This window comes from Triticum dicoccoides, chromosome 2A (assembly GCF_002162155.2).
Source record: "Triticum dicoccoides isolate Atlit2015 ecotype Zavitan chromosome 2A, WEW_v2.0, whole genome shotgun sequence".
NCBI classification, from domain to species: Eukaryota; Viridiplantae; Streptophyta; class Magnoliopsida; order Poales; family Poaceae; genus Triticum; species Triticum dicoccoides.
In genome coordinates this window covers 751,620,107-751,633,552 of record NC_041382.1, presented here as the reverse complement: position 1 = coordinate 751,633,552, position 13,446 = coordinate 751,620,107, and the positions used below count along the sequence as shown (strand labels likewise).

General features: G+C 43.9%; 1 protein-coding gene across 1 annotated transcript; it reads right to left on the bottom strand.

The window, feature by feature from the left end:
- Positions 1 to 3,330: 3,330 nt before the first annotated feature.
- LOC119356940 (protein Rf1, mitochondrial-like) lies at positions 3,331 to 7,832 on the bottom strand. The gene is made up of 3 exons (XM_037623927.1): positions 5,214 to 7,832; positions 4,627 to 4,673; positions 3,331 to 4,319 (listed from the first exon to the last, which is right to left on the bottom strand). The coding sequence occupies exons 1-3, from the start codon at positions 7,221 to 7,223 to the stop codon at positions 4,316 to 4,318; spliced, it is 2,061 nt and encodes a 686-aa protein (XP_037479824.1). The 5' UTR covers positions 7,224 to 7,832; the 3' UTR covers positions 3,331 to 4,315.
- Positions 7,833 to 13,446: the final 5,614 nt, after the last annotated feature.

Below are 13,446 nucleotides of genomic sequence, written 5' to 3'. Positions count from 1 at the left end.
GAGGGCGACCGGCGGGGAGAAGGGCCGACGCGGGCAAGGGCGGCCGATGTAGGGAGGAGGGCCGGCGTGGGGGACGGCGGCGTGCGGGGGTCGACGGCAGCGCGCGGGGGATTGAGGGAGGAGTGTGGAGTGTGTGAGTGAGTGAGTGAGCTGAGTGATGAGGCCGGGGGCGCGAGCAGGCCGGCCGGCGCGCGGGGGAGGGAGTGGGCTTAGCAGCAGCACGGGTAATGGGCCAACGCTCCTGCTAAGCCCACTAGCTGTAGCATCGGCGCACATCACACGCTATAGCTAAGTGGCCTGCCCTTTTGGCCCTATGGCCCGCTTAACAGCAGCGCGGCCCGCGCCAACCAGCGCTGCTGCTATACAGTAGTAGTAGCGTCCGTTTTGGTCGGCGCTACTGGTACATACCAGTAGCGTGGGCGCCCAAACAGGCGCTACTGCTAAAATTCTATGTATTAGCATTTTCTTAGTAGTGACATGGCGGAGTAGGAGGCGACGCTCGAGTCCTACTGCATCGCCCGCGAGATCTGCCTCGCCCGCTAGCGATACCACCAGCGGGTGACGAAGGTGGCAGCCGCCGGCAAGGAGTGCAACGACGAGGCGGGCAAGGCGGTGTTCGGCGAGACCAATGACGAGGGGGGCATCGCCGAGGCCGCGCCCACCGCCGGCAACGAGGAAAAGTAGTGCATGGTAGGTTGTCGCCACTCTGGTCCCAGGAAGGCCATCGCTCCTCCTCTCCCGTCAATGCCAAGTTTGGTGGGCTGAGCATCGTTGGTCCATTAGCTGCTTGGCGGCGACATGGAGGCGGACACCTTCGCTTCTCGGGTCTCCGGAGACAGAGGTTGCGGAGGCGAAGCTGGAGAGCGACGAGGTGGAGCTGGAGAAGGAGAAGCTTCTGTTCTCGAGGCTCATGGCCGGACATGGGGATCGGGCGCCAGCGACCATTTAGATTAAGTATTAATTATACCACCAGAACCGTACTAGCACCGCTTAGTCGATGTAAATGTAATGAAATCCGTCATGTTTATATGAAAATCCGCCATGTTTACATGAAATCCGCCGTATTAAGAATCTTGTAATTCTCACACTGGTCGAATTCCATTAAACCATGCCCAATTTTCACATCTTATTTGCCACAAGGCAATGTAAAGCAAGAATTTGGGTCGACCCAAAATACCTATCGAGCCAATGACGCCATTGACAATTCTTTATATGGATCATCCCGTGGCCTCTCAAATTGGGCCTGGGGCCATAGGGGCCAGATCCAGGGCCAAGTTCGGCCCGACCTATTCCCATCCTGAGTTGCAACCCTACAAGTTTCTGCCACATGTCGCGACGTCAATTCCATGCACCAAGTTAATCACTTGCACAAAAAAGTCCACGAATTTGACAAAAACTTAACGAATTTGAAAAAAGTTCATGAAATTGAAGAAGTTCATTGATTTGAGAAAAGTTGACGAATTTGACAAAAAAGGTTAATGAATTTTATAAAAGTTTGCGGAATTGAAAACATTCATTCATTTGAAAAGGTTCACGGATTCAAAAAATTAGTGCACGAATTTGAAAAAAAAAATCAAGGAAATGTTCAGGAATTTAAGGAAATGAAAATAAAAAATAAGAAGAAGAAATTATGAAAAGTAAAAAAGAGTAAAACCAAAAAAGGCCAAATAAAACTAAAGAAGAAGACAACTGGACCGAGAAGACACACAACAAGAAGAATAAAAGAAGTAACTAGGCACAATAAATGAGTTGTCCCAGTTGGTTACAATGGGTGGAAGTAAACTAATAGGCTGGAGTTTGAATCCCTCACGCACCTATCATTTGAAGGTTAAAAAAATAAAAAAAATGTGCGAAACCCAGGACGGAGGAACTGGGTGATTGGGCGGGCGGATTGGCTATGCTCATTCGTGCTACAAACGGAGGTGGTCAAATTCATGTAAAAAATCTTATGATCAAATGACCATATTACCTTTATATGGTTTGCGTGGGGTTGCTTCTTCCCATTTTATATTATTAAAAGTCTAACAATTCTATCCTTTAGAAGAAATGGACACAGGGTTTGGCTCTTAGGTGTATATGCACCCGAGGTGAACAGTAAATTCATTTAAAATAGTACTCCCTCTGTAAACTAATATAAGAGCATTTAGATCACTATTTTAGTATTCTAAACGCTCTTATATTAGTTTACGGAGGGAGTACTCCCTTCATTTCTTTTTAATCCGCATATAAGATTTGGTCAAAGTCAAACTTTGTTAACTTTGACTAATCAAGATTCACAGTATGAAATCAATATTGTTAGATGCATCATGAAATTGATTTTCATACCATATAACTTTTGTATTGTAGATGTTGATATATTTTTTTACAAATTTGGTCAAAATTTACAAAGTTTGACTTTGACCAAATCTTATATGCGGACTAAAAAGAAATGGAGGGAGTAAAAAAATCATAAAAATCCAATATTTTTGTGATGCTAGATGCTCGTGTGCGTGAAGTCCGTGCCAAATTTCGGGAGTTTGGATATTTCAGTAGCTCTAGGCAAAAAAGATAAATTTTGGGGTCGTAAGAAAGTTTATTGTTCACGTACTGCCTTGACCAATTTTGCCTTTTTTGCCATGAGCTCCTCGGATGTCCGAACAAGTTAAGATTTGGCACGGACATCATGCATTGGAACATCTTCCACCTAATTGTTTTTTGAATTTTTTTTCAAATTTACTGTTCACTACCAGGTGCAGATGAGTTTGGTCACCCAATTGAATATCCGATAAGTAAAACAATTCTTTCAATTGCATGATTGAACGATGGATGCAGACAATCACAAGCCTACTTTGTTTATAGAAAAGAAACAATCATAAGACTACTTTGTTTATAGAAAAGAGAGTATAATCTCTGATCCCTACCTGTTGTAGGAATCTATCGTAGGCCTCCTCTTCTATGTCACTTGCTGCCTAGTAATGCACTATTTCAGTATACTGTTGTTTGATTCTTTCTTTTAGGGGAGAATTTTTTTATCTATTCATAATCAATCATGAAAGTATAAATAACAACATAGGTAACAAAATTTCAAGGCCAACAGATGAAGCTTGGCCTTCTAAATCCAAATAAACATATGCATTTTATTTGTTTACAGAGTGTCTCATTAAAAAAAACACTTGGCAAAGACCACTCGGCAAAGTTTCTATTTGCCGAGTACCCTTGTTCTGCCAAGTGCTTTGTATGAGATACTCAAAGGCCACGTTTGCCGAAAACCCCGTGAAAAATCACCCGGCAAACAGCCGGACATTCTGCATATAACATTTTTCTGTGGTGTATAGATAATTCACATGAGTAACAATCTATGGAAAGAAATGATATATTTTGTAAAATTAAATTTAGTTATGCTCATTGAATCTTGACCAGAATTAATTGGCTCGGCCGGCCAACTAATCCCCTCCTGATTGTAAATATGTGTTGGGACAAACGATGATGATGAAAGCTTCCCCAATTTGAGTTCACAACTTCACATTGCCCTGCTCCAGAGAAAACGTTCACAGAATTTTGCTTTCTTTCTTCGAATTAAGGAGCCCCCCGCTTCCGGTTTCATTCAGATGAGAACCTCAGGTCCGGCACAGATTATTACAGCATCCTTGAACGTCCAGAGGAAAAGAAATACTATATTTTCTGGCATGTCTCTGTCCTTTGGAAGAGAGAGAGAGAGATCATCGACTGCAGCTCAACGGTTGAAGCTTCAAGTACTAAATTCTTCTCATCAATTTTAGAAAGATAACCTCCGGCCCTGATTACTTCACCTTTCTCCAGTAACACCCTGACCATATATTTTTTTGCAACTGAGAGTTGGAGCACAGCCAGTCTTCTCCATTGTTGACCAGATATTGTCTGCCCCTTCCAGGTTGAGATACAGGTTGACCAGAAGGTCACAAGACTAACAAAATAATCAACTCCTGCAATTTCCACACAGAAAGCCAGAGAAGGAAGCTCATGTTCTCTTGGAAATGCATACTTTGTCAGGTAATTCATTCTACTTCTTTCAAATAATGCAGTATTTTATTTGGTTTCAGAGACAAGCATTGTGTTTCAACCAAAGGAGCTACTTTCAAGCGTACTGGTATTAACTGACTGACAGACCATGACCATACAGAATACATATAAGTGTGTGCAATGATTGCAGATTGCAGAACCTTTCATCTAAAATTTGTCTTCACAAGGATTGCGCAGCGGACCTAGAATGCACCATGATAAACATTTCTGGGATAAGAACCCCAATGGCAGTACATCACTGATCCTTCACGCTCTGTTGATCATCCCTTTGATAGCTCTAGCTGGAGCAGAAAAAAAAAAGACAATAAATTAAGGTAAACATTTACTTATTGGACAGATCTGGGCATCTACAATGTATTTTTTTACATCAGATTGCTAACTAAAGTGCCCGTAAAAAAAGATTACTAAGTGGCTAAGTGCACTAGCACATAGCGCAGGCAATTCTTTTTTAGATGAGAACACAGTTCAATTATTGTGTAAAAGAACACGGTTCAATTGTGTTTACCAGCCTACAGCCCGTGAATAAAATATAATTACACTTCAACAAAAATTAGCACTACTATTGAGAGAGGCGTTACTGAAACTAACCAGGATTTCATTGGCAACAAATTGATTTTCCTTGCAATGGCTGTAACCTGTAAATTTCCAAAATGCAAGCATTTAACTAAGAGCAATCCTAGTTTTCTGTAACATTCTGAAGAAGAGATCATAGGTTAGTTGAAGTTTTAAGAGTGAACATAATAGTAACTATCATTGACAGAGAGAAAACATAGTGCATGAACCATCTCACAGTTATTAAACATTCACACCTTCTTGTTGCATAATAAATGCGTAAATGCAAATATGTAATGTGTGACACATAGCAAAACTTTCCAGTTAAGAGTTATGCCTTCTTCATCACAAAAAGGGGGACATTCATATGACCCTCAGGGCTCAGGCCTCAGGCCTCAGGCTTGTTATTTTAATTTAGAACATGACATCATCAAACAAAAACAACAACAAAATGGATGAATACTGATAAAATAAGGGATGAATTATCTGCATTTCCAATAAAGGCAGGTGGGGGCAATGTCATTCTGTCAGCCATGAGTGAATACCACCTTGTTTTTCAGTATGAAGTTTCAAGTATACTGTATCAATTGTTAGCCGGAATTCTCAGGAGGCTGGTACTTTACCGGAAGCAATTTTACGTGCTCCCTCAATTTCCCTTCCCCTGAGAAGAGAGACACAATTAACGAAATCGTTGAAACATCAAGTGACATCTGTTTTGCATCAAGTTTAGCCAGATAATTTGCACCCTTTACAACTGCACCTTTTTCCAGCAACACCCTGACCACATGATTTAGCAGCCTGGAGTTGGGAGCACAGTTAGCCTTCTCCACTGCTAAAAACATATCATCAGCCTCTGCCAGCAACCCTTCTTTTATGAAGTTTGTCATCATTAAGCTGTATGTCACAACAGAAGGCACCAACCCGATGGCTGATATAGTAGCAAACAAATCCTTGGCTTCTTCAATTCTCCTAGTTTTAAACATTGCAGAAATCATGATATTGAGTGTTATGACATCAATCTTCACATTCATTGCACGTAGTTTCTTGAACAGCTCTATTGCTTCACCAGTGCAATTATTTTTACAAAGTCCACTAAGAACTATGTTGTATGTGTCAATGCCCACTGGTATGCCACTTTCGCTCATCGTACAGAATTTTTCCTTTGCAGAAACTGTTCTCCCGGAGCGAAACAGCCCATCAAGTATAATGTTGTACATAATAGTCGTGGGTTTAACCCCGCTGAGTGACATTTCCTTGAAAAGACTCAATCCATCGGCGATCCTGCCAATTTTACAGTAGCCATTAAGAAGTATAGCATACGTAACAGCAGTAGGTTGGAGGCCAGCAGACTTCATAGCATCAAGTACTCTCAGTGCTTCCTCCACCTTGCCAACAAGGCAATATCCATCCATCAGTGAAGTGTACATAATCACATCAGGCCGCTGACCAATACCTACAATGAAGTGAAACATATCCTGTGCCTCCTTCACCTTTCCTTCTTTGCACAGGTCATTTATTACAGAATAGAAGAACACACTGTTAGAACACAGACCTCTATTAACGGCTTCAGAAATCAATTCCTTGGCCTTCACAAAATCACCATGAGAACAAGAACCCAGAACCAGGCATCGGTAAACAGCTTTGTCAGGTGAAACTCCTTGATTGACCATCTGATTAAATTTGTCCAGAGCAGCATCCATCCTACCCATTTTACAAAGTGAATCCATTATGACTTGATAGCTAACTACATTTGGGTTTACTCCTTGTTGCCTCATTACTTCAAACATGTGCATAGCCTCATCCATCAGTCCACGTTTAGCATATGCATTAATCAATATGTTGAAAACATGGTGATTAGGTACAATACCATTCTGTAGCATCGAATTGAACAAATCAGTCATGTCATCGAAGTATCCTTCTTTCGCGTACCCGTTAAGCATAATAGAGTAGAAGACAATATCAGGTTTTTGACCCTTTGCAGCCATGGAGTCAAAAATATCTCGAGCTTCCTTTGTCCTTCTATGCTTGCAAAGTGAATCCATAAATGAGTTCCATGTGACAACATTTGGTAGAACACCAAGACTTACCATCTCTTTGAATACTCTAGCTTGCGCCTTCCACTGACCCGAAGCGGAATATCCATGTATCAGGCTAGTAGTATATGTCCTGATGTTGGGTCCAATGCCTTGATCAACCATTTGCCGAAGGACCACTTCTGCCTTGTCCATTGCTCCAGACTTGCTTAGTGCGTTGATGATTGAGGTGTAGGTGACCACATCAGGTTGAACTCCCAGTTGGGGCATCTCATGGAAGAGATTGCACGCTTTGTCTACTTCACCTTCTTTAAAGCAGCCGTTGATTACTATGTTGAACGAGAAGACATCAGGCGCACAGTCCAGTTCGGGCATCCGGTGGAGCAGCATGTCCAAAGCCTCATTTGAACGCTTGGCCTGGCAGAGCCCCTTGAGGAGATTGCTGGAGGAGATGATATCCAAGCGCAGCCCCAACCTGAGGAGGCGGCCGAAGAAGGCAACCACCAACTCTGGGCGGCGTGCACGGCAGCAGCAGTCCATGAGGATGGAATAGGTACAGAGCGTGGGCGACACCACCCGTGCACCAGCGCCTCGGGACATGCGGTTGAAGAGGGCGATGGCAAGGCCGGGGCCATCGCTGCAGGCAGCTGAGGGTGGAGCACGGGCGAGTGCGGCAAAAAAGTTGTTCAGCCCGTGTTCCGGGGCGGCGGCGGCTTGGCCTAGCAATTCGTCGAACAGGTGGTGCGCATCCTCCCGGCTTAGCGTTCCAGCGCGAACGCGTTCCGTGGCGGCAGCCAAGGCGGCGAGGGGGGGCCCTGAAGGAGGATGTGGAGATGGAGGACAGGCGGGCGGTTGGCATTGCTGGCCGATTCCAGCCAAGCTCGACTCACCCTCTGGGGAGGTGCGTGCGTCCGCTGAAGAGGCGCACCGCGATCCAGTAGCGTCGGTGCGACGCTCGGCGCGCGCGCGCGCGCAGCAACCAGCGCCGCCGCCTCCGCCGCCGCGGGTTGCAATCAATGCCGAACGCGCTCAGCAGAGGCGCCCGAGCGGAATGCGCGGGAGGAGTACCGCACCTCCGCCGACGCGGAAGGTAAAGCAGGAGGCAGGACCGATGGACCTGCCGCCGGCGAGCGGCCTCGTACGCGGCTGACGAGTCTGGCCGTGACCGGAGAGGGATGAGAGATAGCCCGACGGAGGCTGCCGCGGCGCCGGGGGCGTGCTTCTTGGGGTGTAGGGTGGGCGGTACAACGGCACTTCATCATTTATCTCTCCGCTTTGGTCCCTTTTTTTAGGGTACTTTGCTCCCTTTTTCAAGCACAAAAAAGGTGATTCCGTCACAGATTTTTATTCCATCGCAAATTTATTATTTTCTGAGTCTTTGCGAATGATGCTGGATGGTTGCTCACGGCCTCACACCCATGAGATGAGCTGCACTATTCAAACTATGTTGCTATTTACACCCTCTTCATCGCTCCCCGCAAGCGGCCCGGGAGAATCTGGACGCACACCACCCTACCCCTTCCCCTCGCCGCCACAGGAGGGCGTCGCCGGGCAAAACCCGTGCAGCGTCGGCGGGGGCGAGGCCCTTCTCTCCCTCTCACGAGGAGCTCGAGCGACGTGGGGCAGCTCAGCCAAGCAAAGGTGTGGCGAGCGTCGTCGTGCTGACGGCGGCATCCATGCGTGCAGATCCGGCAAAGGCACGGAGGGAGCGTGCAGATCTGACAGGGGTGACGCGGTGAGCGTTCGCCGCGCAGATCTAGGGCCATGGTCTGCCAGTGTGGCGTCAAGGAGCACCCTCGCTTGAGCGCCCGCATGGGGCAGCATGGGTGTGCGGATGCGCGCATGCGGCGTGGATGATGTTGCGGTTGGGGTTCGCATGCTCTGTGGTCGTGTGTGACGTTCGGATAATGAAGGTACAGTAATTCCCTACTAATGATGTCACGTCACCACGATTCCCGTTAATTAAACTCACGTTGATTCAAACGTAATTCAAATTCAAATTTAAAATAAAGTCAAACACTAAAAGTTCTCAAACATTAAAACTAAAATGTTCTGATTGTGAAAAATAAATGCAAAGGCTTATTGGTAAAGGAATCAATTTTTTATAAAATATTTAAATGCCCTTACTTAAATAAAACTGCAGCTTAAACACATAAATAAATGCCTTTTTCAATTAATAAAATATTAACTAAGTTATTTAATTGCCCAAAACTATTGGGGCAGTGGCATGTTTATTAAAACTAAATTAGGTAAAATTTTAGTATTCTACAAAACTATAATAAAATAGAAAACTAAAAGAAAACAATAAGAAAAAAATAAATAAAAAGAAAAAGAAAAAGGCAGAACAGAAAAGAAAGAATAGGAAAGGAAACCACCCCTGCCCGTTCAACCCAACTGGGCAACCAAGCCACCCGACCGGCCCACCCAACCCTTGCTTAACCTCCCACTCCCACCGAACCCTAGCCCATATTCCCCACTCCCCCGCTCAGTCGACTCCCCTCTCCCCCCCCGATCCGATCTGGATCGGGATCCCGTTGACGCCGCCGCTCGAGAACCGCCGCCGCCTCGTCGTGCCGGACTGCCTCGCCCGCCGCTCGACCCCGCCATCGTCGGAGCCACCTCACGGAGCAGCCACGCCGTCCGTCTGCCTCCTCACCGATCGTCCCTTCCTCATCTCCTACTCGCCCCACTTCTTCGTGTCTCGCTGCCCTGATCATGTACAACGACGGTGTGGTCGTCGGCCTCTGCCTCCCCTCTTCCTCCTCCGCGCGTACTCCGCGTCGTCCGCTCACCGGTGATGACCCACAAGTATAGGGGATCTATCGTAGTCCTTTCGATAAGTAAGAGTGTCGAACCCAATGAGGAGCAGAAGGAAATGATAAGCAGTTTTCAGCAAGGTATTCTCTGCAAGCACTGAAATTATCGGTAACAGATAGTTTTGTGATAAGGTAATTGGTAACGAGCAATAAGTAACAAAAGTAAATAAAGTGCAGCAAAGTGGCCCAATCATTTTTGTAGCAAAGGACAAGCCTGGACAGATTCTTATATAGAGAAAAGCGCTCCCGAGGACACATGCGGATTATCGTCAAGCAAGTTCCCATCACGTTCATATGATTCGCGTTCGGTACTTTGATAATTTGGTATGTGGGTGGACCGGTGTTTGGGTACTGTCCTTACTTGGACAAGCATCCCACTTATAATTAACCTCTATTGCAAGCATCCACAACTACAACAAAAGTATTAAGGTAAACCTAACCATAGCATGAAACATGTGGATCCAAATCAGCCCCTTACGAAGCAACGCATAAACTAGGGTTTAAGCTTCTGTCACTCTAGCAACCCATCATCTACTTATTACTTCCCAATGCCTTCCTCTAGGCCAAAATAATGGTGAAGTGTCATGTAGTCGACGTTCACATAACACCACTAGAGGAGAGACAACATACATCTCATCAAAATATCGAACGAATACCAAATTCACATGACTACTAATAGCAAGACTTCTCCGATGTCCTCAAGAACAAACGTAACTACTCACAAAGCATATTCATGTTCATAATCAGAGGGGTATTAATATGCATATAGGATCTGAACATATGATCTTCCACCAAATAAACCAACTAGCATCAACTACAAGGAGTAATCAACACTACTAGCAACCTACAGGTACCAATCCCAAACTTAGAGACAAGAATTGGATACAAGAGATGAACTAGGGTTTGAGAGGAGATGGTGCTGGTGAAGATGTTGATGGGGATTGGCCCCCTCCTGATGAGAGGAGCGTTGGTGATGACGATGGCGATGATTTCCCCCTCCCAGAGGGAAGTGTCCCCGGCAGAACAGCTCCGCCAGAGTCCTAGATTGGTTCCGCCAATAATGTGTAATAACAGCCCATAATGCAATAAATATCGATATAAAAGCATGATGCAAAATGGACGTATCAACTGCCCCAAGCTTAGACCTCGCTTGTCTTCAAGCGAAAGCCGAAATCGAAAAATATGTCCACATGTTTAGAGATAGAGGTGTCGATAAAAATAAAATACGGACATGAGGGCATCATGATCATTCTTAGAACAACAACTTATATGATTATTGTCATATGATCTCTTATGCTAACGTAACAATTCAATCACAATTTCAAGTATGAATCATAAACTTCATTGAAAACTAACAAACTATAATCTCAGTCATTGAAGCAATTGCAATTTATCATAACATAGGAAAGAGTCAATATAAGAGCTTTTCATCAAGTCCACATACTCAACTATCATATAGTCTTTCATAATTGCTAACACTCACGCAATACTTATGGGTATGGAGTTTTAATCGGACACAGAGAAAGATAGGGGCTTATAGTTTTGCCTCCCAACGTTTTACCTCAAGGGTAATGTCAACAATAATAGTTCATGAAAACTCACATCCAATTAGCCATATATACCAGGATCTTTCCAACATGTTGTGCTTGCCAAAAGATAAAATGTAAAAAGGAAAGGTGAAGATCACCATGACTCTTGTGTAAGGTAGGGGATGAAAGTAAAAGATAGGCCCTTCGCAGAGGGAAGCAGAGGTTGTCAAGCGCTTTTATGGTTGGATGCACAAAATCTTAATGCGAAAGAACGTCACTTTATATTGCCACTTGTGATATGAACCTTTATTATGCAGTTCGTCGCTTTTATTTCTTCCACATCACAAGATCGTATAAAGCTTATTTCCTCCACACTAATAAATCATACATATTTAGAGAGCAATTTTTATTGCTTGCACCGATGACAACTTACTCTCATGGCAAAACTGGGTTTAAGGGTTTTTGGAAGCACACGTAGTATCTCTACTTGGTGCAAAGAATTTGGCTAGCATGAGGGGGAAAGGCAAGCTCAATCATGTTGGATGATCCATGACAATATAATTTATCTCAGATGTAAGAAAACGTAACCCATTACATTGTCTTCCGTGTCCAACGTCAACTCTTTAACATGTCATATTTTAATGAGTGCTCACAATCACAAAAGATGTCCAAGATAGTATATTTATATGTGAAGACCTCTCTTTCTTTATTACTTCCTATTAATTGCAACGATGACCAAAACTATGTTTGTCAACTCTCAACAACTTTTATTCATCATACTCTTTATATGTGAGCTCATTACTCTCCATAAGATTAATATGATCTCTTTTATTTTCTTTTTATTCTTTCTCTTTTCTCTTATTCATTCAAGATCATGGCAAAATAATCAAGCCCTTGACTCAACACTAATCTTTATTATATAGGTCACAGACTCGATTACATAGAGGGATCATAAGGCAAAACTCAAAAGTAGATCATACTAAAACTTTATTCTACTAGATCAAGATGTTATCGAAAGGACTGAACTAGGAAAAACGGTAAAGATAGGAGTGTGATGGTGATACGATACCGGTGCACCTCCCCCCAAGCTTGGTAGTTGCCAAGGGGAGTGCCCATACCCTTATGATTATGTCTCCTTTGTTGGTGAAGAAGATGGTGGTGATGATGGATAGTCGCACAACGAGTGTAGGAGGTATTCCAACTTGCGGATAATGCCCTTGAGTGCGATGATATGCTCCTTCAACAAAATATTTTCATGTGTGAGATACTTGTTTTGTATACGAGCTAACTCAATCATCTTGAAAGCTTCGATCTCAGTTGGGGTAAGAAGATTGTGATCAAGTTGAAGGATGTCTTCTGTTGCCGGAACTTGGTTCTCCGTGGGCTTCTTGATTCCCTCATCCTTGTTGATCTCCATGGGTTCTTCTCTCTTCTGCTCTATCTTCATTAGCCAAGCATCGTTGCCCTCATTGTTGGAGGAGGAGGGAGACAACATGATGCTTGGCTTTGACAACCCTGGCAGAAAACAGCTCGGAACAAGAACATGAGATTTTTGCGCGTGATACGGTGGTCAAAACCTTCGGGAGGTTATATAATGAATTTTTACCGACCAAAATACGTAACATGCAAGAAAACGGAGTCCGGGGAGCACACGAGGTGCCCACGAGGTAGGGGGCGCGCCCTCCACCCTCGTGGAGCCCTCGTGTCCTTCCCGGACTGCTTCTTATTTTTCTATTTTTCTAAATATTCCAAAACGGCGAAAAATTGCCATTAGAACTGTTTTGGAGTCGGTTTACTTACCGTCCCACATACCTATTCCTTTTCGGAGTCTGAGAAGTTCCGAAAAGTGTCTCTTATGTATTCCTCCGGGGTTACGGTTTCAATAACATTGGTTTCAACATTTATAGGATTACCTAAGATATAATGTTTGATTCTTTGACTGTTCACCACCTTCGGATTTGTGCCTTCGAAGTTGTTGATTTTTATGGCACCGGAATGATAGACCTCCTCGATAACGTAAGGACCTTCCCATTTAGAGAGAAGCTTTCCTGCAAAAAATCTTAAATGAGAGTTGTATAGAAATACATAATCACCTACATTAAACTCACGCTTTTGTATTCTTTTGTCATGCCATCTTTTAACTTTTTCTTTAAACAATTTGGCATTCTCATAGGCTTGGGTTCTCCATTCATCAAGTGAGCTAATGTCAAATAACCTCTTCTCACCAGCAAGTTTGAAATCACAATTGAGCTCTTTAATAGCCCAATACGCCTTATGTTCTAATTCGATAGGTAAGTGACATGCTTTTCCATAGACCATTTTATACGGAGACATACCCATAGGATTTTTATATGCAGTTCTATAGGACCATAATGCATCATCAAGTTTCTTGGACCAATTCTTCCTAGATCTATTAACAGTCTTTTGCAAAATTAACCTGAGTTTTCTATTACTCAATTCTACTTGACCACTAGACTA

Bases quoted from the DNA above. Each gene is read 5' to 3' on its own strand.
- LOC119356940 (XM_037623927.1), bottom strand. From the start codon at position 7,223: ATGTCCCGAGGCGCTGGTGCACGGGTGGTGTCGCCCACGCTCTGTACC. The intron at 4,674-5,213 runs GTAAAGTACCAG...GGAAATTTACAG, and splicing joins AGCACGTAAAATTGCTTCCG to GTTACAGCCATTGCAAGGAA.